Source organism: Penaeus monodon, chromosome 26 (assembly GCF_015228065.2).
Source record: "Penaeus monodon isolate SGIC_2016 chromosome 26, NSTDA_Pmon_1, whole genome shotgun sequence".
Taxonomy (NCBI): Eukaryota; Metazoa; Arthropoda; class Malacostraca; order Decapoda; family Penaeidae; genus Penaeus; species Penaeus monodon.
In genome coordinates this window covers 19,356,180-19,382,187 of record NC_051411.1, presented here as the reverse complement: position 1 = coordinate 19,382,187, position 26,008 = coordinate 19,356,180, and the positions used below count along the sequence as shown (strand labels likewise).

The window sequence follows — 26,008 nt, the reverse complement described above, 5'->3', positions numbered from 1 at the left end:
TAAGTATTCTGTGTTATAGAAATATATAGTATATGTATATATGTATATGGTATATGTATAATAGTATGTATATGTATATATTATAGCATATACTATACTGTATATATCATATATATAGATATAGATAATGAGACTAATATAGATATAGGAGAGTATCTAAGAGATATAGAGATAAGGGATATAGATGATATATATAGTATATATATATATAGATATATATATATATATATATATATATACGATAGGTATATATATATATATATATATATGATATTATATTATGTATATATGTATATATAGTATACTATATGTATATATATAGGTATATATATGTGTATATATATATATATCATGTATTATATATGTATGTATATGGTATGTATGTATGTAGGTATGTATGTATATATGTATGTATGTATGTATGTATGTATGTAATGTATTGTTGTCTATGTATATGTATATATATATGTGTTATATATATATATGTATATATATATATATATAAATATATATGTATCATATATCATATATATATTATATATATATATAATATATGTATGTATATATATATATATATATATATAGATAGGTATATATACTATATAATATTAAATATATATTATATATATATATATATGTATGTATTATGTAGTATGTATGTATGTATGTATGTATGTATGTATGCATTGCATGTATGTATGTATGTATGTATGTATGTATGTATGTATGCATGCATGTATGTATGTATGGATGACTGTATGTATGGTATGTATGTATGTTGTATGTGTATGTATATATATATAATAATATTATCTATATATATATATATATATATATATAATATATATATATAAAAGGGATAGTAATATATAGTATATATATATATATATATATAATTAGTATATATGAAGTGTAGAGAGATAGTATGTATTATTAATATATATGTAGCTAATTTTTTTTTTTTTTTGTATCATCTTAATATGTATCTATATAAGATATATCTATAGATATATATATGTATTCTATAGATATATTTTACATAGATGTATATATATATATATCGTATAATATGTATATATATATGTAATAATATATGTATATACATGTATATATATATATTATATATATATATGTATATATATATATATATATATATATATATATGTAATATATATACGTATATTATACATTATATATATATATGTATATATATATACGTATATATATACAGATTATATTACATATATATACACACATATATAATATACAAATATAAACACACATAATATATACATATATCATATTCCCTATATACATATATATATATACATATATATGTAATATATACATATAAATTATATACATCTATATATATACATTATATATATATCCACACATCATATATATATACTATAATAATATATATATAATATATATTATATTACATATATGTGTATATATACCATATATATATATATATACATATATATATATATATATGTATATATATACAGATAAGTATATGATAGAGATATATATATATATATACATATATATATATATTCATATATATAGATATTCCTATATATTCATTCAGATATAGATATTCATATATATAATAAGTGATATATATATAGAACATGCATATATATATAAATATATATATATACATATATGAATAGATATGGTATATATATAATATGTGTTATATATAAGATATAGAGATAGAGTGATATATGTATAGATATATATATACAATATATATATATATATATATGTATATATAGATTATACATATATATCTATATAATATATATATCTTATATATATATGTATATATATATATTTACATAATATATATATATACAATATATATATATATATAATATATTCATTAATATATATATACTTATATATATATATTATATATATATATATAATATGAATATATATATATATATAGATATATTGAATATAATATGCATATATATATTATGTTATATATTATGAAGTATATATATGAATATATATATATATATAATGTATATGATATATATATATATATATATATATATATATATATATATATGTATATATATATATATGGTATATATATATATATTGTATTATAATAATATATATATATATATGAATATATAGATATATATATATATATATGTATAATATATATGTATATATATATAGATAATACATTATATGTATATCTATAGTTAATATATATATATATATATATACTAATATCTGTATATATAATATATATGATGTATATATGTCTTATATATGTATATATATATATATATATGTATATATGTATATATATTATATATGTATATATAATATATCATATATATATATTATGTATATATATATATATATGTATATAGTATATATATATTATGTATATATATATAATGGTATGTATATATATATATATAGAGAGGGATAGAGATAGATGGATGGGGTATATGATGAGAGCAGAGAGAGAGAGAGAGATAGGGAGAGAGAGAGGGAGATAGAGATATATATGTATATATAGATAGATGGGAGAGTATGAGAGGTAGAAGATATAGATACAGTAGGGAGAGTATATATGTATATGTAGATATAGGTATATATAGATGAACGATATATTAGTCGAGGGAGATAAGATGCATATTATATATATATATATAACTATATATATATATATAGGGATGATCTATATTGCAGATATAGATGATATATATATAGATATGTATGTATATATATATAGAATATATATATATATGTATATATATATATATATATTTAAATATATATATATATAACTTAGATATATATATCGGATATATATATGTATATTATATATATATATGTAGTATATATATGGTATATATATTAAATATAATATATATGTATATATATAGGTAATATATATAATATATATATATATATATATATATATATTGCTTATATATTTATTATATATATAAATATATATTATGTATATATATATATATGATATAAGATATTATATATATAATATAATATATATGTATATATATATTATAATATATTATAATATATATTTATATATATGTACATATATATATTAGATATATGTAAATATATAATATATATATATATAAAGATATATATATATATATATATATATATATGTATATATATATATATATCTGTCTATATATATATGTGTGTATATATATATATATAGATATATATATATATACCATATAGATATATATATATACTAGATATATGTGTATATAGATATATATATATATATATATATATATTATATATTATATAATATATATGTGTGTAATATATCTCATATATATATATACATTATATACAAACATACTATATATATACATATATGAAATAATATATAGATATACCATATATACACTACAGTATATAGTATATAATACATATATATATACATATATATATATATATACATATATAGCATATATATATATATAAACATATAATATATACATTATATGTATAAATATATATATATGTAATATAATATTATATATGTATATATTATATATATAAAATATATATATAGAAGTATATCGAAAATCATATATATGTATATACTATATATAGATATATGTATATATAAAATATATAATATATATATATATATATATATATATATATATATATATACATCAACCAAGAGTCTATCAGTAGGCCTAGAGATTGCACCTAATTTTCCCCATCTTGAATTTGCAGGAATGTGTCTTTTTCTAGATTTCAATAATGATACTGTTAATTATTCTTATTGATATTATGATGATAAGATTATCAAAATATTATAATATTAAAACAATAAAATAATACAAATGAAGCTTTCAAAAATCAAGAAAAAGGATAAACAGAGAGGTTAGTAGGACATCAGGTCCTACCTAATCCTACTACGACCTCCTGGGGACTAAGAATTGTAGAGCTATCTATGTGTGTAAAGACAATAGATGAACTTGTTTTTATAGTGGCCATGGCATGTATTCTTGCCATCCAATCCAACTGGGTTAATACACATGGGATGGGAAGGGATGGAAAGGGATGGGAAGGGAAAGGAAGGGAAGGGAAGGGAAGGGAAGGGAAGGGAAGGGAAGGGAAGGGAAGGGAAGGGAAGGGAAGGGAAGGGAAGGGAAGGAAAAGGAAATGTAGAGAAGAGAAGAGAAGAGAAGAGACGAGAAGAAAATGGAAGGAAAAGGAAAGAAAGGAAAGGAAAAAAAAGGATGAGAAGGGAAGGGAAGGGAAGGGAAGGGTAGGGAACGGAAGGAAAAGGAAAGGAAAGGAAAGGAAGGGATGAGTAATGAAGGAAAGGAAAGGAAAGGAAAGGGAAGGATAATGAAGGCAAGGGAAGGAAAAGGAAAAGGAAGGAAAAAAAGGAAGGAAAGGGAAGGGAAGGGAAATGAAAAAGAAAGGAAAAAGAGGGGGGATTGGAATGGAATTGGAAATGAAAAAAAAGGGAAGGAAACGAAAGGAGGAGTCAGAAAAAAAAGGAAGGGAACGTAATGGAAGGGAAGGGAAATAAAGGGAGGAAAGGAAAAAAGAAGGGAAGGAAAAGGAAAAGGAAAAAGGAAATGACTCGATGTTGATTGTTCACATGCTCATTTGGGTGATGATGATGATGAACCAGAGTCAGTTCAGCTATGCACTGAGAAGAGATAATTCTTCTATGCACACGACAGTTGCAAAACCTGTGTTGTGATGAACTTGACTCACTTTCTCCTATTATGGCTTGTCAGATTGCTGATTAGGTGAGATTGATAAAGGTTAAACTGATTGGTTGTTGTCCTATAAAAAAATAGAAATGTAAATAATATATAAATAAATAGATAAATAAATTAAAGAAATTATTATTACTGGTTTTGCTATTTATCCACAGCAAATGAAGATCACCACAGCTGTATACTGTGTGTGGCAGGGGCCCAAGGTCATCACTTCGTGTACTGCGTCATGGTCTGGAAGTGAGTGAAATGCCGTGTCAGAGTTGCCTGGTAACCCACAGCTGTATGGATGTCAGGAAGCGAACTGAAGGTAAGTAACAAAGAGTATAGTATGTTATTCTCCTCTCTTTTGCAGAATGAATCGGTGAAGATGCAAACCATAAGTAAAGGAATGACAATTCACCATTGTGAAGAAGTCATTGGAATGTTGATAAGGACTTTGCCAGCAAAACCATTCATAGTGTAATGACAGTTACCACTTTGTATATAATAATGTCTATTTAAAGAACAGTGTATTTGAAGTGTCATGTATGCATGTTGTTTTAGTAATAATTAATGTGAAGACAGTGTAACCTGAATTTTATATGAAACAGAAAAACTATTTTTGTATTTGCTTTATGAAGGAAGGCATAAGAAGAGAATGGAAATGTAGTGAAAGGAGAGGTAGAATTGTGAAAACAACATCAAATTTGTCAGTAAAATTAACTTTATTATATCATTCCATTCTAAATTTATATTCTTATATAATTGAATGTGTTGATATTTTTTCCATTTGTAAATTTAATAAACACTTATTTCACAATGAAGTGGATTGTTATGTAAGAATTGACACCAAATTGCATGCTAGGGCAGAAAAATTAGATGCATTATAAACACATTTTGTTCATTGTTTTCATTAGGTATAGCATACAGGGGTAGGGGTGCAACATCTGGTTGAAGGTTTATTTAACAGAAAGAACAGTCTTGGATAGTTCTAATGAAAAGGTTGTTTGATGTTTATCAAACAGCCTTTTTCTCTTTCAGGCTGAAGGGGAGATTGCAGTCTGAACAGGTAATACAAATGAAGGAAGATTAGATTTGCTCACTGGTACTATAGTAGTACAGTTAAAAATCGAAGTAAACCTGCCTGAGAAGTTGCTTTCTGTGCAGTAAATTCTTGATTTATTTTATAATCTAAAAATACAAGAAGCAGCACAAGAGCATACTATCCAATACTATTCTAAGAAAAAAGGGGGGAGGGGATTATATTCACTAGTAAAGTCGACTGTTTTGACAGCTTGGCATTTTTTATGTCGCCCATATATGGTACAGTATCATATCCAAAGCAAAAGAATAATGAAGTGGGTGAAGGGAAGGGGTGTAGGGAACGGGAAGAACCCACTATGGCAGTTGTTGTTGTTTTTGTTGTAAACATTTTCATCATTTCATTTTTATTATCATTAATTTTTTTATTGATTATTATTAACCCATTTCTGACGGGTAGTATTCATAGAGGCCCGGGAATCTTTTTCTTTATTATTTTTTTTTATTTATTTATTTTTGTTGCATGGTAAAAAATGAGAAAGTGTTTAAAACCGATTTAATCACACTTTCAGTGGCAGAAAAGTAATCTTTTGCCATGATTGTAAAAAAAAAAAAAAACTCATGGCATGTTCATAGATACACCATGGCATGCCCGTACATGCCCCGGCAGATGGTCCCGCCATGCCATGGCATGTGCGTACATGCCACCCGTCAGCAATGGGTTAAAGAAAGAAATAAGTGATCTGTTTTGTGTTGTTACAGTGCTCATCTCCCTCCCTCCCCCCTCCCTCCCCCCCTCCCTCCCTCCCCCTCCCCCTTCCACTTTTCCCTCCCTTCCCCTCCCTCTCCCCTTCCCCTTCTCCCCTCTCTCCCTCCTCCCTCCCACTCCCCTCCTCCCCCCCCTCCCACACTCCCCTCCCTCTCCCTCTCCCACTCCTCCCTCCCTCCCTTCCCCTCCCTTGCTTCCCCCACTCCCCCCCTTTGCCCCTCTCCCTCCCCCTCTCCCTTCCCTTCCCTCTCCCTCTCGCTCCTCCCTCTCCTTCTTCCTTCCCTCTGTCTCTGAAATGAAAATTATAAATTTTTTAAAATTGTACTGAGAAAAGCACTTGGGAAAATTATCAGTATTATACAGCCTGGTTCTCTTTTTCCAAGTGCATGATACAAATATTAGTACAATATCATTACCCTTTTCTCTACACTTTGTAATTTTGTTGCTTAAAGTATTACATGGTTGTAAGAAAAAAATAAACAAAAACTGTGAAATCCATACACGACATCTTGCATGAGAGTTATTTATATTTTCCTTCTTTCCTTCCTTCCTTTTTTTATTTTTATTTTCCTTCCTTCCTTTTTCCCCTCCTTCTTTTCTTCAATCCTCCTTTCCCCCCTTCCTGTTTCCCTTCCTTCTTTCCTCATTCCTTCCTTTTCCTTCTTTCCTTTCCTTCCTCTTTTTCCCTTTCTTTTTTCCTTCCCTTCCTTCCTTTCCTTCCTTTTTCTTTCCTTTTCTATTTTCTTCCTTTCCTTTCCTTCCTTTCTTTCCTTCCTCCCTTCTCCCTTTTCCCCCCATACGCCCTTCCTTTTTTCCCTTCTTTTTCCTCCCTTTTTTCCATCCATCCTTCAATCCCCCCTTTTCCTTTTTCATTCCTCCCTCCCTTCCTTCCTTTTTTCCTCTTTTCCTTTCCCCGCCCCCCCCCCGCCCTTTTTCCCCCCTTTTTTTTCCCCTTTTCCCCCCCTTTTTTCCTTCTTTTCCTCCCCCCCTTCCCCCCTTTTTTCCTTTTTTTTTTTCCCCCCCTTCTTTTTTTTTCCTTTCTTTCCTTCCTTCCCCTTTTTTCCTTTCTTTTCCTTCCGTTCCCTACCCTTCCCTTCCCTTCCCTTCCCTTCCCTTCCCTTCCCTTCCCTTCCTTTCCCTTCCCATCCCTTTCCATCCCTTCCCATCCCATGTGTATTAACCCAGTTGGATTGGATGGCAAGAATACATGCCATGGCCACTATAAAAACAAGTTCATCTATTGTCTTTACACACATAGATAGCTCTACAAGTGCTTAGTCACCAAGGAGTCAGTAGGTAGGATTAGGTAGGACTGATGTCCTACCTAACTCATCTGTTTATCCTTTTTCTTGATTTTTGGAAAGCTTCATTTGTATTATTTTATTGGTTTTAATATTATAAATATTTTGATAATCTTATAATCATAATATCAATAAGAATAATAACAGTATCATTATTGATAATCTCAGAAAAAGACACATTCCTGCAAATTCAAGGAATGGGGAAATTAGGTGCAATCTCTAGGGCCTACTGATAGACTCCTTGGTTGCTGTATATATATATATATATATATATATATATATATATATATTATATATATATATATATATTTATATATACTTATATATATATTTATACTATATATATTACATATATATATATATATATACATATATATATATATATATATTATATACATATATATGTATATATATATATATATATGTATAGTATATATGTATATATATATGTATATATATATATAGTATATATATATATATATGATATACTATTAATATATATATATGTATATATATATGTATATATAATGAGTATGTATATCTATATAGTATGTATATATATATATGTATGTATATATAGTAGATATATATAGTTTATATATATGATATATATATGTATAAGTATATGTATATTATATATTATGGATAAAATAAAAGTATATATATATATATATTATAGTATATATATATATATTAAATATAATATAGATATAACATGATATAGATGAGTATAGAGTAATAAGATATATATAATGATAGAGTTATAAATAGATATATATTAAAATAAATAATAGACAGAGAGGAGAGATTGATCTATATAGATATAATATAGCATATTGAGATATAAAGATATAGATATAGTATAGATCTAGAGATATATACTATATATATAATATATAGAATGAGAATAATAGATGAGGTATATAGAGAAAAAATATATGATTATACATATGATAGAGATATTATATACAATATGATATGATATATTATAGGAGATAGAGATATGATATATATAGATATAGATAGATAGATACACATAATATATGATAGTATATATGAGAGATAATAGAGAGAGAGAATTTGATAGTATATAATATAGAGATATAGTATATTATATATATAGAGAATATAAACTAATATAGAAGATATATAATATATATAAATATATATATATATATATAGATATAATATAGATAAAAGGAACATGAAAATAGTATAAGATATAATAGTATATTATAGATAAAATATAATCAAGAAAAGAGATATAAGTAAATATGATATAGTATATAGACAGCATGATATAATAAATATATATATATAGAATATATATATATAAATATATACTATATAATAGATAGATATAGATATAAATATGGATATATATGAATATTATAGTAATATAATTAGTATATAGACTATATATAGTATAATATATATATATATATATAAGAGATATATATAGAAAGTATAGATATATATAATATATAGATATAGATATAAGAGATGATATATATATAAATATATATATATATATATATGATATAAAATATATGATATATATGTATAATAATATATATAGATCTACATTATATAGATATTATATTATTATATAGATTATATATATTATATATATATATATATATATATATATTATATATATTATATATATATGATACTTTCTATCATATTATATATTATATATATATATATATATATATATATGTATTTATATATATTATATATTATATATAAATATATATTATATATATATATTCTTATATATATATATATTATATAATATATATATATGTACTATTATATATAATATTATATATATTATTAATATATCATATATATTATATATATATATAGTATATATATATAATATATATATATATATATAGATATCTATTGATTATATAATTACTTATAATTATATATATATATATATATATATATAGTATATATATATAATATATATATAATATATTATATATATATAGTATATATATATATATAATATATATATAACTAAATATATACATATATATATCATAGATATATGATATAAATGATAATATATGTACTATATATATATACATATGATATATATATATCATATAGAAATTATATAATATATACAGATATATAAATATAAATAGTATAATATATATGATAAATATACTATATATATTACATATATATAAATATATACATATAGTTATAATTATATATATATATATATATAGTATATAAATTATAATAAGTATACTATACTATCATATATATATATCATGGATAGTATATTAATATATAGTATATCAGAATATATAATTGATATATATATAACAATATTATAGATTATCAGCGAACAAGGAGTCTATAGTGAGGCTAGAGATGAAATTATCTTGGAATTGCAGAGAATGATGTTTTATGTCTGAGATTATCATAATGAACTGTATTATTCATATTGATATAGTATGATTTAAGATATAAAATATTATAAGTATTAAAAAAAAAAATAATGAAGTTTAAAAATAAGAAAGGTAAAAAGATGAGAGGATAGGAAAGAGACTATTATATGATATGAAGTGATAAGATAAGAAGTATTAGTGTGTAAAGAAATAGAAGAAAATAGTTTTAGGGTAGTGGCCAGGAGATTGCACCAACAACGTGAAGTGAAAGGAATGGGATGAGGAAGGGATGAAGGGATGGGAAGGAAAGGAAGGGAAGGAAAGAAGGAAGGAAAGAAAAGGGAAGAGAAGGGAAGGAAGGAAGGAAGGAGGGAAGGAAGGAAAAGGAAAGGAGAAGAAGGAAAGAGGAAAAGGAAAGGAAGAAAGAAAGAAGGATGAGGAAGGAAGGAAAAAAGGAAAAAGAGGGGGGATTGAATGGAATGGAATGGAAAAAAAGGGAAGGAAAAAGAAAGGGGAAAAAAAGGAAGGGAACGTAATGGAAGGGAAGGGAAATAAAGGGAGGAAAGGAAAAAAGAAGGGAAGGAAAAGGAAAAGGAAAGGAAAAGAAAAGAAAGGTAAGGAAAAAAGGGGGAAGGGAAGAGAAGGAAAAGGAAAAGAAAGGAAAAAAGGAAGGGAAGGGAAGGGAAGGAAAAAGAAAAGGAAGGAAAATGAAAAGGAAAAGAAAGGAAAGGAAAACAGGAAAGGAAGGAAAATAAAAATAAAAGAAAGGAAGGGAAGCGAAGGAAAAGAAAAGGAAATATAAAATTAACTCCTCATGCAAGATGGTCTGTGTATGGATTTCACAGTTTTTTGTTTATTCTTTTTACATGTACAAACCACATGTCATATCTTTAAGCAACAAATTACAAAGTGTAGAGAAAAGGGTAATGATATTGGTACTTGAATATTTGTATCATGCACATGGAAAAAGAGAACACAGGCTGTATAATACTGATAATTTTCCCAAGTGCTTTTCTCAGTACAATTTTAAAAATTGATAATTTTCATTTCAGAGACAGAGGGGAAAGGAAGAAGGAGAGGGAGAGCGAGAGGGAGAGGGAGAGGGAGAGGGAGGGAGGGAGAGAGTGGGGAGGGAGAGGAGAGGGAGGGGAGTGTGGGAGGGAGGGAGGGAGAGAGTGGGAGGGAGGAAGGGAGAGAGTGGGAGAAGGGGAAGGGGAGAGGGAGGGGGAAGGGAGGGAGAGTGGAAGGGGGAGGGAGGGAGGGTGGGAGGGAGGGAGATGAGCACTGTAACAACACAAAACAGATCACTTATTTCTTTCTTTAACCCATTGCTGACGGGTGGCATGTACGCACATGCCATGGCATGGCGGGACCATCTGGGCATGCCATGGTGTATCTATGAACATGCCATGAGTTTTTTTTTTTCTTTACAATCATGGCAAAAGATTACTTTTCTGCCACTGAAAGTGTGATTAAATCGGTTTTAACACTTTCTCATTTTTACCATGCAACAAAAAAAAAAAAAATAAATAAAAATAATAAAGAAAAAGATTCCCGGGCCTCTATGAATACTACCCGTCAGAAATGGGTTAATAATAATCAATAATAAAAAATTAATGATAATAATAATGATAATGATGAAAATGTTTACAACAACAACAACAACAACTAGCCATAGTGGTTCTTCCCGTTCCCTACACCACTTCCCTTCACCCACTTCATTATTCTTTTGCTTTGGATATGATACTGTACCATATATGGGCGACATAAAATATGCCAAGCTGTCAATACAGTCAGACTTTTACTAGTGAATATAAATCCCCCTCCCCCCTTTTTTCTTAGAATAGTATTGGATAGTATGCTCTTGTGCTGCTTCTTGTATTTTTAGATTATAAAATAAATCAAGAATTTACTGCACAGAAAGCAACTTCTCAGGCAGGTTTACTTCGATTTTTAACTGTACTACTATAGTACCAGTGAGCAACATCTAATCTTCCCTTCATTTGTATTACCTGTTCAGACTGCCATCTCCCCTTCAGCCTGAAAAGAGAAAAAAGGCTGTTTGATAAACATCAAACAACCTTTTCATTAGAACTATCCAAGACTGTTCTTTCTGTTAAATAAACCTTCAACCAGATGTTGCACCCCTACCCCTGTATGCTATACCTAATGAAAACAATGAACAAAATGTGTTTATAATGCATCTAATTTTTCTGCCCTAGCATGCAATTTGGTGTCAATTCTTACATAACAATCCACTTCATTGTGAAATAAGTGTTTATTAAATTTACAAATGGAAAAAATATCAACACATTCAATTATATAAGAATATAAATTTAGAATGGAATGATATAATAAAGTTAATTTTACTGACAAATTTGATGTTGTTTTCACAATTCTACCCTCTCCTTTCACTACATTTCCAATTCTCTTCTTATGCCTTCCTTCAATAAAGCAAATACAAAAATAGTTTTTCTGTTTCATATAAAATTCAGGTTACACTGTCTTCACATTAATTATTACTAAAACAACATGCATACATGACACTTCAAATACACTGTTCTTTAAATAGACATTATTATATACAAAGGTGGTAAACTGTCATTACACTATGAATGGTTTTGCCTGGCAAAGTCCTTATCAACATTCCAATGACTTCTTCACAATGGTGAATTGTCATTCCTTTACTTATGGTTTGCATCTTCACCGATTCATTCTGCAAAAAGAGAGGAGAATAAACATACTATACTCTTTGTTACTTACCTTCAGTTCGCTTCCTGACAGTCCATACAGCTGTGGGGTTACCAGGCAACTCTGACACGGCCATTTCACTCACTTCCAGACCATGACGCAGTACACGAAGTGATGACCTTGGGCCCCTGCCACACACAGTATACAGCTGTGGTGTATCTTCATTTGCTGTGGATAAATAGCAAAACCAAGTAATAATAATTTCTTTTAATTTATTTATCTATTTATTTATATATTATTTACATTTCTATTTTTTTTATAGGAACAACAACCAATCAGTTTAACCTTTATCAAATCTCACCTAAATCAGCAATCTGACAAGCCATAATAGGAGAAAGTGAGTCAAGTTCATCAACAAGCACAAGGTTTTGCAACTGTCGTGGTGCATAGAAGAATGTATCTCCTTCTTCAAGTGGCATAGCTGAACTGAACTCTGGTTCATCATCATCATCACCCAAATGAGCAATCTGTGAACAATCAACATTACGAGTCAGAAGAATAGATAGAAAGACTGACTACAAGAATTACAGCCACATTAACTGATACAAAGCATAAATGCTTTGGTGCAGCAAAGTCAAAAGGTTACGGTACACAATACTATGTTCCCTGATATTAGTTATGACAGTCATATAACAGATGTAAATACTGACCTGGTACAGATAGTGATTTCCAAATTCTGAGGCAACAAAAAGAAACCCAGTCTTGAGAACACACATTGCCGTTGCAGGTGGTACTGTGTCAAAGTACTTCAACTTGATCTCTGTCACAACATCTTCATCTGTTTCCAATGTTATCTGAGAAGATGGAAAATTCACATACAATCAAGAATATGGCTTGGTTACATGAAAATGTAGTGATAAAATAAAATATCCTTCAAACATCATTATTCATTCATATTTTATGCCCAGTACAAATTTCACTAACACCCACCTTGAAGATGTCTCCTTGCTCTGTCTGTGCCAAGAAGAAGAACATCGAGCGTGTCTTATGAGTGGCTGCGCAAATGAAGATCATTCCTCGCTCTGGATCATCAAGATCATTCTGGAAATATCCATCAAACATTATATTTTATATTCCAAATAAATTTAGTCTTGAAATGAAAAACTGAATCAATTACTTATAATAACACCTGGGCTGTCCTTAACTCTCACCTTAGCATATTTACATAAAAGGAAAAAGTAAATGAAACTCACTCTTCTCCTGGGAATGGGACATCTGATGTCAGGTTGATCTCCCAGATTCTTGTAGGTTAAGTAGTTTTCTGAACAAACTAAGACACCAGATGGTCCATCATTACCACCTGAAAAAAATCAAACCAAGAACAAATTTTCAATTAAACAATTAACACTCAAGACACTAAAAGGTACATTGTTAATAAAATACAGAACTTTAGGAATCAATAAAAATACTGGCAGAAATTTCAGTGGCTCATTACAGCTATTTACCTGGTACTGATATGAGGAAGTTCGCATGTTCTTCAAGGGGCTCATGGTACTTCCTGACCACATGGTTGAGTCCTAGATCCAGTTCATAAAATGTTAGAGTTTGCTGAGTTCTGTGTACAGCTTCTCCTGTAGGGTCAGTGTCTGCTTCCTGTTAAAATTATATATTCTAATATATATTCTTTTAGAACATACCACTCAGAGAATTCTTATTATAGAAAGCAAAAAAAATAGATAACTTTTATTGACACTTGCAGTGAAGATTTTTTGGCTGTATCCCTAGTCATTTGTCCTCGCCATCATCTTCGTGATCAATGTGACTGTTGCAAAATATAATGGGCAATAACAATGCCATATCCCTAGTCACCTTTCCAACAAGACTGCAACTGCTCAGAATGAGAACTCCCAACCTATGCAATATACCTTTTCTATAATTCTTTAGTATGCAGTTATGAGAGTTATAAGCAGGTTTACTTACAATATAACTATAAGTAAATACCTTATCTATAATTTGTTAGTACAGTTACGAAAGTAACTGCACGTTTATTTACAATAAAACCGTTATATATCATTTGTAAAATAACAATGTTAATTTAAATAATATATCCCAACCCCTTTGGCAATAATATCAAATTAATTTCAGATAGTAAGATTCAAATGTGAAAATCTGTGGTTACACTTGCACATGATATCTGCAACCATATCTGGTATTTGCAAATTTTCAAATTGTAGTTGCCAACAACTTTATAAAAAATTCTAGACATAGCTTAAACCTAAGTTTAACCCATTCGCCCCGGAATTTTTCGCTCGTCGCTCAGCGCCGCTCACGGTAATAGTTGCCAGCCGCGTGGGCCGCCGCAACGGGATTTTTCTGGAGCGGCGCGGCGGCGCAAAGACCATCATATAATTTTTGCAGGAATCTATCCATAGATCTATTATGAAAGTTGGGTTTTATATATGGGCAATGTGTAGAAACTGTACTTTTCTCACAGTTTTTTCTAGGCATCTATTCGCCTTTGTATTGAGGAGATATACTGAATCGCTTCCAAGTTCTCTATACTATCAGATGACATCAACACTTTGATGCTAAAAGTTAGCGTTGTTTTTGCACGAGATGTAAAAGTATGGACTTAGCCGTTTTTTTGTGCTTTTTTTTCAAACTTTCAAATGAAGCAGAGCAGCAAGCCAAATATCATTTTGATACTCAGAAGTAGTGCATTGTCCATATAAGAGATCACACCATGTTTTTTATCATTTCATTCAACAGAAAAGGAAGAAAAGCAAAAGTGAATGTAGCTTCACTTTGATGTTCAAAAATAGCTTTGTATTGATATGTGATGTCACATTGTGTAAGTTTAGTTTTTTTTTCTTTAGTACAAGACTTGTAAGAGAGAATATACCTTCATACCTTCCATGGCTGCGATCGTTCTGCTGGAATGAGCCTTTGACTGACCTTTTATTCACATGACTAACCAATCAGATCATGCCATGTGACCTGATGCACCAATCAAAGCATTTATTAGTTTCCAGCCAGTCAGGTCAAGGTACATCATAATCATGCAATCTAGTGTGAACAAATCACATGATTACAAGTCATAAATAATTACGACAATTACATATGTCATAAATTACATACATCACATATTTATCAACCAGTCAAATAAGACTAGTAACAGAGCCAAGTATTAGGTTGAAAAAAATAATAAACTGTCAGTCTATGGTCAGTCATCAAGGCAAAAATACGTGCCAAACGTTACGGGGCCCATAGATGCCATGGCAAGATTACATGCCAAACGTGTTGGCGTCCATTGAGAGCATGGCAAGAATAGATGCCAAACGGGGCGAATGGGTTAAGAAAAAAAATCTCCAAAATATCTGTTATCTAAAGAAAATCTACTGGACAATAAGTACATTAGCTGAAAAAATAAGCATATATATATAAATGAATTAATGGAAGAACTACAAGTACTTTCCATGCCCCTGAAAACACGTCTTTCGAAAGTTAAAAGTCAGTGATCACACAATCACAAGAAACTACTTCACTTTTATATTGTAAGGTGACATCCTAGTCCTCCTCACCTCGGGCTTTCAAGAGCATCCCCTCGCCACTCGTTTCCCGTCTTTCAGCTACAGACGTCTCTTGCTCGCTCCCTTTTTTTTTTTTTTTTTTTTTTTTGGGGGGGGGGGCAGTCTAGCCTTTTTGTTTGGCTCTTTATTTGTTCTACTGTTTTTGTAGTTTTAGTGAAGTTTCTCCTTTCTCATAGCCTTTTTTTTTTTTTTTTTTTTTTACATAAAGTCTTCATGTTTGTTGAGTTCTTAAGACCCAAAAGTCTATTTTACTTGATTTTCTATTCATCCTAATTTAATAGATATTTTATTTCATTTTCATTATTATCTCTAATCTTCCAAGTACTTTACACTTGTCATCTTTTACTTTTATCTTTGTTCTATATTTCTAATTTTATGGGGAAGTGGCCACACCCCCGAAACCAAGTCCTGTGTGTTGACATCTATTTTTCTGAGCTGGACGTAACCCTTTTTTTTCATTTTGCTTCATATTAATAAATTAATCATAATTACTTTACTTTTTACTTAACTATAATATTTAGACTTGTAAAGAGCAGCTTTTACCAATGTTTTTGTATTTATTTTATTAAGCATTAAATGAGTTTTTAAGATGCATTTAAGGAATGTTACTTTGTGCTCCATAAGGACTTTAAATGAAAGCTAAAAGAGATCTAGTCGATACCAAAGGGAAACCCATAGGCTGAACATCAAGTTGATGATGATTATGCTCGGCCTTTGTTTGTTTGTTTGTTTGTGCCTAGATGCTTCACGCAACCACAACGGATCTAGACACTGTGAACCCACACCAATATATACACATATTAATAGCCACAGAGCAAAGAACACCTCACAATATCATTATATGTACAATTAGGTAAATAAACATTAACTTCATTAGGATTAGTTATTTCTTTTAGATTCCATTCTGACATATGCTATCATACTTTTCTTTTAATTTGTAAACTGACCTTCATCAAGCTACACCAGACAAAGGACAATGATAATCATTCCAAGAATTTAGGGGAAAAAGTGTAATCTCAAAGTGAAAGCTAAGTGACTTGGGATACAGCAATGCGAAGGTGACAACAAAGGCAATGGAGTCATTCTGACTGAGGATATGTCAGACTAACCTCATAATCAATCTCCAGACAGGCAAAGAGTGGATTTTCAAAACCAACATCCACTCCTACCATGTGATATACAAGTGTGTTGCTTTTGTGTGCTTCCAATGGAGAGGAGATTGTCAGTCTTGCTGCTGCATCACGGTTGAGAATGTACACCAATTTCTGCTTTTCAACAGCACCTGAAGCATCAACGAATAAAATGTATTGGCAAAACCATTAGCAAATAATATTGGACCACTACATTAACCTCCCTATCAAATCTGCAAGCCTGGATAAAAGTAATCTGGTGCAGATTCATATAATGAAATTCCACAGCAGACACACAAAGAAAAATAATTACATGTCAAAATTCATATTTATACATACACTAGCCAACTTACCAATCATTACTGCCCTGCCCTTTGGGTCAATTGCAAGATACTGGCCAGGTACAATGCGTCTGCAACCACTTTTACCAAATGTTTCCATGTGGATGCGCTCAAACTGGTTTTTAGCCTGACTATATTCTAGAATGGTGATTCTGCCAGAGTCAGATCCTACCACAACATAATCTGAAATGATGATAAGTTGTATGCATCATACTTCATTAACTGTATCTAACCAAATAGTTTCTAATATAAGTAAATAAACACACTCAACTACCTTTGATCTCTTACAACTAAGGGATTATCACACACATAAATTTAATTGATAAAGATGCTTCTTGAAGGACAAATATTTCCAAAATAGCATTTTGATAAAACACCCGTCTTTGAGTGCCTCTTTCCTCTCCACAAAATTCAGAAAGAGTGAAATGAGACCTTTAGACAGAACTGTATCTCTTAGATCTCACATGTAAATAAACTCACTGATAAACATACCTTTATTTCCACCAGTCAATCTGAATGCCATCAATGAACGAATAACACCAAATATGTCTGTTGTTAAAATGGTGTGCACCTGTCAAAAATCCAGAACCTTTATAAGAAAAAAATTTCTTTGACCAATTTCAGAACCTTATTTATGAAAAAAATAGAGAACACACAATATTTAGAAATGATATCATAGAAGCATCATACAGTAATTTTCTATATTTTAAACAGACAAAATTGTAATACACAGCAAGTAAAAATTTCCATAAATGACAACTTCTCACCTTCCCAGTATTCGGATCAGGTCTCAAAAGTTCCAATGATCTTCCTCGAGACACCACTAGTTCCTGTGTGCGTGTCCCAGAAAAATTACCATGAACGGCATGGGTGATGCCTGATGCACGCTGTAGGGTCAGGTTGTACAAATACATCTTGTATATCAAGATGTGAATGCTGTACAATCTTGTCAATTTAAAAGGTTGCGAGCCTTACCCCTATAAAGGCCTTTTTCACTCTGCAAAAATAAACATGTACAAAAATATGTAATACCAGAGATATCACTTACCCTTTTCCATATACTATGTAAATCACAAAATCACACCTACTTTTCTGATAAAATGTGATAATCTTTGAGAATTACTGGTATGCTGTAAATATATAGCAATGGTGATAGGTGCAATAAAAAATAGAGTCAACAATTGATTTGATAATCCTGATAGTAGGGGAAGGCCTGAAATTCATCAGGGAAGTTGCAGGATAAAACAAATTGAAAATAGAATGAATTCAAAACAAAATAAGTAAATAAATAAATACAATATTCTAACCATATACTCCCTGGACCCTGTGGTTGATATACAATACATAATAGCAATGAACTGCATCTAATTGATAGCCAGTCCCCTGGACCCCTAGGATAACACCCTAGGAGGTTGGGGGCTAATAACTGTGTTGCATCATATAGAACCAACTTTTCACTTTGGAATGAATTTCAAAATAATTACTTTATACATACAATTTGCTATCCAAAAAAAAATAAATTATAACTGTCTTCAATTTCATCTTCTGTTGAAATTGTTTGGTGTCTAATCTTTTTTCTTTTGACACTAGGAACAGTTAATGGGCTTTGATATCATGGTCACTAATGTCTATATTGTTTTACAGATAGCTCAAATTAAAGTTAAATGTAAAAAAGAAGTAAATGACTGATAAATTTTTTAAATATGTATAATAATATTAAAAGAATACATGAAATACAAAAACGGATGAGCAGGCATTGATAATCATTTACATGAGGGTTTGGTAGTACGCAAACTAGATGACATCTCATAGTAATGAGTTAAAACACCAGTACAGTACTTGATACTGCTTTGTAAATCAGCCACAGCAAGATACTGAAATGCTTGTTACCAGCTTACTATACAAGTCTAATCTTTTTTTTTTAGTTAAGAAAATCATACATAACATGAATATATAATTTTATTTGAAATATTGTACCTGTTGTTCTACACTTCAACCATATATACTATACATATTTCTTGATCAAATGAAGAGTATGTGTCTTAGATAGTAAGAGTAATACTATATAAGGATAACTGAAAAAGAGCTATTATGAAACAATCAAAGGGTAATATAGTAAGAAATAATAGTTGTAGAAGTAGGAGATGAATCTTGAGAATGAAATCAGGGAACAGGGGAAGGTGGTTAAGCATTGGGAAGAATGTCAGGAGAAGAGGGATCCAGAGAAGGACATTGTTGTGACATAATGAAGTAATGTGAGCATCTAGGTGGGAGTGGTAAGGATAATGGGGAAGGAAGGGGGAATGGTGATGCACATGGAGGAAGAGGGGTAGGGGACATTTGGAAAGGAGGAGGATGGATATTGGCAGATACTTTGAATGTAGAGTAAACAGGAATAGAGGATTTAAAAGGGTGGATGAGGAAGTTGATTATTCTCTTGAGTCATTTTGAGGAACATCTGGATGTCCTAAAGAATTTCTGGAGGGGAGCTGGGTGGGGAAGTCTGAGAAACAAAAGTTTTCTTATATGGAGAAGTGGGAACAAATGTCAAAGAAGCAGAGGGAGCGGCAGGTACAGGAGAGGATGTGGTAAAAGATGGAGTGGAATGTTTAGATTGTCTGGTGTGACAGGTAGAGTTCGAAGGAAGAGGAGTAGCCACTGGGAATGTGGTAGATATTGAGTATATGGATTTAGACTGGAAAAGGAATTTGACTGGGGTAGATGCTGATACATCTTCAGGAAATGGGAGGGGAGCAAAGCGAAGGACAGTTTTGGAATAGATAGAGAAAAACAATGTCAGCATGCTTCCTATCTGGCCTCACATAGGGCGAGGCCTAGTTTGAATTTGAGAACTACTACCTCAGATTCAAGCTTGTAGGCAGGGCAGCTCCTGTAAAATACAATTTGAGAGATACCACAATTGGCACACATGCATGACTGAGCAGAGTAATTTGAACAGTCATAACCTGGTTGGACACATAGAGGGCAGCAGGCTGTGGAGCAACAGTGTTTGGCCAAAACAAAGCAAAAACATCAACAATTCTGACATTGATTGGGAAGGGGTTGATACGGTCAGACAGGGCAGGACAATCTACCCACATAAACTTCATGGGGAAGGTCATGTCTATGACAGGTAATCTTGGCAATATTGGTGGCCTCTGGGAAGAATAGTGTACCATTGTACTGTCACTGAATCACAGTCAATAAGGTCACTTTCACATTCTGACCAGTCCCTGTTGGAGGTAGGACAATCAGTCAAGTAGACGGAAACAGTGTCAATACAAGTATTAAGAGAGGAGTGAGGTTTGGCAGGAAAAAGTTTGCCAGTGAGGTCAGTCAGTGTAGATAGTGCACAAGCTTGGGACTCTGATGTAACTGTGACAATTCATGAATGATCAAAATGACTACGAAAGGAAACTTTGCCTACTTGTTTTTAAGGATATTTTTGAAAGAGAAGGGTAAGAGTAAGTGGCTTTAGGGGGAATAACAAAGAATCAATCCAACTTGGCTGGGCCAAAAAGAGTACTCAAAAGGTTTGAAGGTGGAAGCATTAGAAGGATGAAGCAGGAGGAAGATGGGATAGTGTTGACTGAGGTAGTACTGTGAGAAGGAGAATAACAGGAATGAATAGTAGAAGTAATGGGCGTGGGGGCAGACAATTAATAAGACTGTGCAGTAGGAAATGCAGTGACTATGTCAGGAGAGAGGAAGGAGAGTATTCTGAAGGTTATGTAACAAACTGGGTAGATGATTCAGTATGGATTGAAATGTCAGTAAACATCGAGGTGGGAGTATTAGTATCAGTGGTCAGAGCCATGGTCAAAGGAGAGGCAGGGATCGGGAAACCAGAGAAATCAAATTTAGATAGGCAAATTGATGAAGGGGCCTTTATACTCCTAATACAGGTAAAAAAATCTTAATTATTGGCCACAGTGAGCCTGAAATAAGTGGGGAAAGAAACGGTTGGTAAACCGTTTCTTTTCCATACAGGGTCCCCATAAGGGGTAAGGGCTAGATTATTAACCTAGGGAATACCATGCTCCTGGCTCCTGGAGGCCATTCAGGACTGACATAATGCCAGCCTTTCATCCTTTCAAGATGGCTTTCATACCTTAGGAAGTGACAGAATAAGTGGATGAAGAAGAGAAGGAAAGGAAAAGGGGTAGAAGAAAAAATCATGCAAAATTAATTGAGGCAAGAGCTGAGGTCCAAGGCAGGGATTAGGTCCAAGGTAGGGATTCAAAGGACCTCTGTCTCCTAAGCCCCCCCCCCCCCCCACCCCACAACAGCAACAAGCAAGGGATATTAGGGGGGGAGATAGTGGGAAATGGACATTGACATCTTATTGTGCACAAGTAGGGTATCAGTAGGCCCTAGTGACTACTCCTGATTTCCCCATTCCTTGAAATTGTGATATTTTTTTTTTCTAATACTATTGATATCAATACTGTTATTATTTATATTGATATTATGATTATTAAATTTTCATTAAAATATTGGTAACATTAAAGACAATGACATATTACAAAAGAAACTCCAAAAATCAAGGAAAAGGGTAAATAGATGAGATAGGTAGGACTAATAACTGACTTTATGGTGACTAAGCACTTGTAGAGCCATTTGTGAGCAAATACAATAAATGAACTTATATGACAGTGGGCATGGCATGTATTCTTGCCATATATGCCTATTAGGTTAATGACACATTTTCTCTAACTCCTCCTCACCTCAGCTCCTCTGTACCTTCCACACTTGAAGGTATGTGTAACAAATATTTTCAATAACAAAACTCTTATGGCAGTTTGCATGAAGTGCTAATAAAGGAAAGGGAGGTTTGGATTTTTTTATTCACATGGGATTTTTTACTTGACTTTTTTTTTTTATTGTGAATCAAATGTAAGCAGTGTTCTCTAATATATTTGGGGTATTTGTTATAGAGAGCAATGCACCCTCCAGAGAAAAAGTCCCAAAACCAGGATATCATGCAAACCCAAAAATCCTAAACTAACTTTTACTACCTTCTATATATTCCATAGAAAGGGAGACAAGCCCTCTGTACCCCCTTTCTATTAGCACTTTGTGCCAAATTACAAAAAAATGCAACATTAAGAACTCTGGCTGTGTAATGTTTGGCAAGTTTCCATCAGCCTCAACCATATCCTTCTCCCCATACCCTCATTCCCCTTATAGGCCTTCCTCTGTCTGAGCCAATGACAAATTTGCATTTTCCTGCGAATATCTCCTTTTTAATGAAACACTGTGTGTAAGGTAGTATTTCTGGAGCTCCACAGTATGTTTCCTCCTGCCAAACCCTAGATCTCTTCATCATCCTCCCACATTTCCCCTCTATATGCAACATACGATTACAAATCACAAAGTTACCTCCTATTCATATGTCCTATCCTTTTGTTTACAAAGGAGTAGGAAAGTATAATTGATGCCACTTCTATACCAAATAACTTTATTATTTTCATTTGTGAAAGAAGTACATAAAAGACAAGTTTCTTACATTTCTTCACTGTGTTCTTTCTATAAACTGTTTACCTTTGAAGCTTGACTTATACTGGAAAATACTATATTGTAATACATGAAATAATCTGCACAGGCAATGAACCGTTATGTTGCAAAAATTGCCAGTACCTATCATAATAAACATTTATCAATAACACTGTAATGATACATGATGATAAAAGCGACACAATACGATAAAATAATAATATTTAAATGTAAAATCAAATGTACCTCATGTCACTGACCATGGAAGTTTGAAGGTCCTGCCCTGGCAAAAGCTTAAAGGAAACTGAGGAAGTGACTGAGAGTACGTATTGTCCAATATGGGAGGCAATTAAGGTAAACACGCAATAATGTCGTTTAACGCTGTTATGCTGTTGTTTTGCATCACATTTGACTTGTTGATGAGTGACGGAACTTGTATTCTCCGAAAGCTTCACACTGTTTTTTTTTTTGTGTGTGTGTGTGTGGGGGGGGGATTTGCATGATTTACACAAAGGATAACAGAACAAAAACACTAACTTTAAATTGGATTTTCTGAAACTATACAGGGACGGGAGACATGTTTCACTTCTACAATTATAGTATATAATTCTGGAGTTAAATCCAGTATTACTTTTTGCTTAATTTACACACAATAGAAATGCATTAAAGCATGATGAGACAAAAGCAACTTTTTAATATGAAAATCCGTTTCGAAAGTTTCCTGATAACCGTGTCAAATTTATACATTAGGCTTAATCCTCAAATAGCAACAGTATTTTATTGATTGATTGCATTATCAAATAATAATACAAAGCAAAGCAAATAAAAAAAAATAAAAAATAAAAATGCGCTATAGACAGTTACGTGTCATGCAATAGTTGTGGCACACACAGTCTACGCGGATGTTATTCTCAAACAAACTTTGAACACATTTTAATAACAGAGCTTAGTGATGATTATCGTCAAATATAGTAATAGTTCAATACTTATACTTGGCTTAAAATGTAAGATGGAATTTATTAACCTTTGCCCGAGCCCAAAATACTTCAGAGGCCGTGGCTATACTTCATGCTGCGCAGCTTAAAATTACTGCCTGTCCCATGTAACTATGAAAGCTTTTGCCGATTTCCTCGCATGCTGAGACACCTACACCCAATCATTCAACTGCGGTCATTTGCAATAGCCAAATAAGTAATAATTTTATTAATACTGCATGTATTTTTGTCCTATTAGAAGTAAGGGTTTTTATTGCATGAATCTGCTAATCACTTGAAATTTACTTTGTGCAATAAATGTTGATTTTGACGGTTATCGTTAAACGCAAGTTAAATTGTACAAAACTTATATCGTCATGCCTCTGTTATTACACTTCCAAACCTCAATGTGGCAGTATTTCTAGGGGAAGATATGTTTCACAATTTGTAAAACTTAACCGGCTTTCAATATAATATTTTTTTTACACGTATACATGCTTTGACAGCAGCCAGACACAAACTGAACATTATTTGTGGGCAAGGGCAAGGCTTTCCAAAAAAAGGAGTTATGATTGGTCAGAAAAGACTCCATTTCATAAAAGACTTTATCAAATGGAGAGCATACTCACAATCATCTAATGCACGGTTTGTATATCAACTGTTGCTATGAAGGATTTCAGTTTATTTAATCTATCAGGTAATGAGTATCTCTGCCATACAAGAAATGTTGAGCACTACTGCCATGATATCCAATATCTACAATATCCTTAAAGACAATTAACTCACCTTCGCTCTCTAGCACGGTTATATTGGTCCTGTATCTAATGAAATCTGAATGTGTTACTTCCGAATAAGAACTGCTCTAATCAGCACTGATGGTTATAGATATTGTGCATGTAATATAAACAGTAAAATGCTTTAAAAGTACCGACAAATTCATGCAGTAGCGACCAACTTTTAAAAATTGACCCTCAATTGTTCATGCCCTCTTCACCGTAATGTGGGCCAGACACATCGATTTGCAGAGAGTAAGAAATTTAATAGTAAATAAATGTAAATACTTGATATAATCATGGTATTACTCTTGTATTGTCATATCCTTTTATACAGACACAAATTCTCCTTTCTGTAAGTTTATGCAGACTCTATCTACGCTCAAAAATAAGATATTACAATAAAATTAACAAAATACAACACCATTTTTTGTTTGCAAAAAAGAGGAAAGGCTATCAGATGGCTTTCTTTTTAAATATTGAGACAGCAGTACATAGAAGATAAGTTTCCTAGATTTATTTGCTCTATCATTTGCATATATTATTTTTTATATAAAAGATGGCTGTATGAAATTGAACCCTTACCCTATTCTCCTCAAGCTCTGTGCATCACTCTCAGTAACATATACTGATGATACTATCAATTTCGTATTAGTTGCAGAGAGTGACGCACCCTCCAGGGACCCAAAGCCAGGTTATGTGAACCTAAAAATCCAAACCTAACCTTTCCT

The 26,008-nt window shown here is 31.2% G+C and overlaps 1 protein-coding gene across 1 annotated transcript in view; it reads right to left on the bottom strand.

Annotated features, from left to right (window-relative positions):
- Positions 1-12,545: 12,545 nt before the first annotated feature.
- LOC119589973 (splicing factor 3B subunit 3-like) overlaps positions 12,546-26,008 on the bottom strand; it is a 14,420-nt gene continuing 957 nt past the window's right edge. Inside the window, exons 2-12 of the mRNA XM_037938666.1 lie at positions 18,802-19,031; positions 18,527-18,605; positions 18,047-18,217; positions 17,673-17,845; positions 14,479-14,626; positions 14,227-14,333; positions 13,964-14,074; positions 13,684-13,827; positions 13,335-13,500; positions 13,119-13,201; positions 12,546-12,998 (exon numbers count right to left, since the gene is read on the bottom strand). Of these exons, the coding sequence (XP_037794594.1) occupies positions 12,861-12,998; positions 13,119-13,201; positions 13,335-13,500; positions 13,684-13,827; positions 13,964-14,074; positions 14,227-14,333; positions 14,479-14,626; positions 17,673-17,845; positions 18,047-18,217; positions 18,527-18,605; positions 18,802-18,948 (1,467 nt within the window). The 5' untranslated portion in view covers positions 18,949-19,031 and the 3' untranslated portion in view covers positions 12,546-12,860. The remainder of the gene's footprint in view (positions 12,999-13,118; positions 13,202-13,334; positions 13,501-13,683; positions 13,828-13,963; positions 14,075-14,226; positions 14,334-14,478; positions 14,627-17,672; positions 17,846-18,046; positions 18,218-18,526; positions 18,606-18,801; positions 19,032-26,008) is intronic.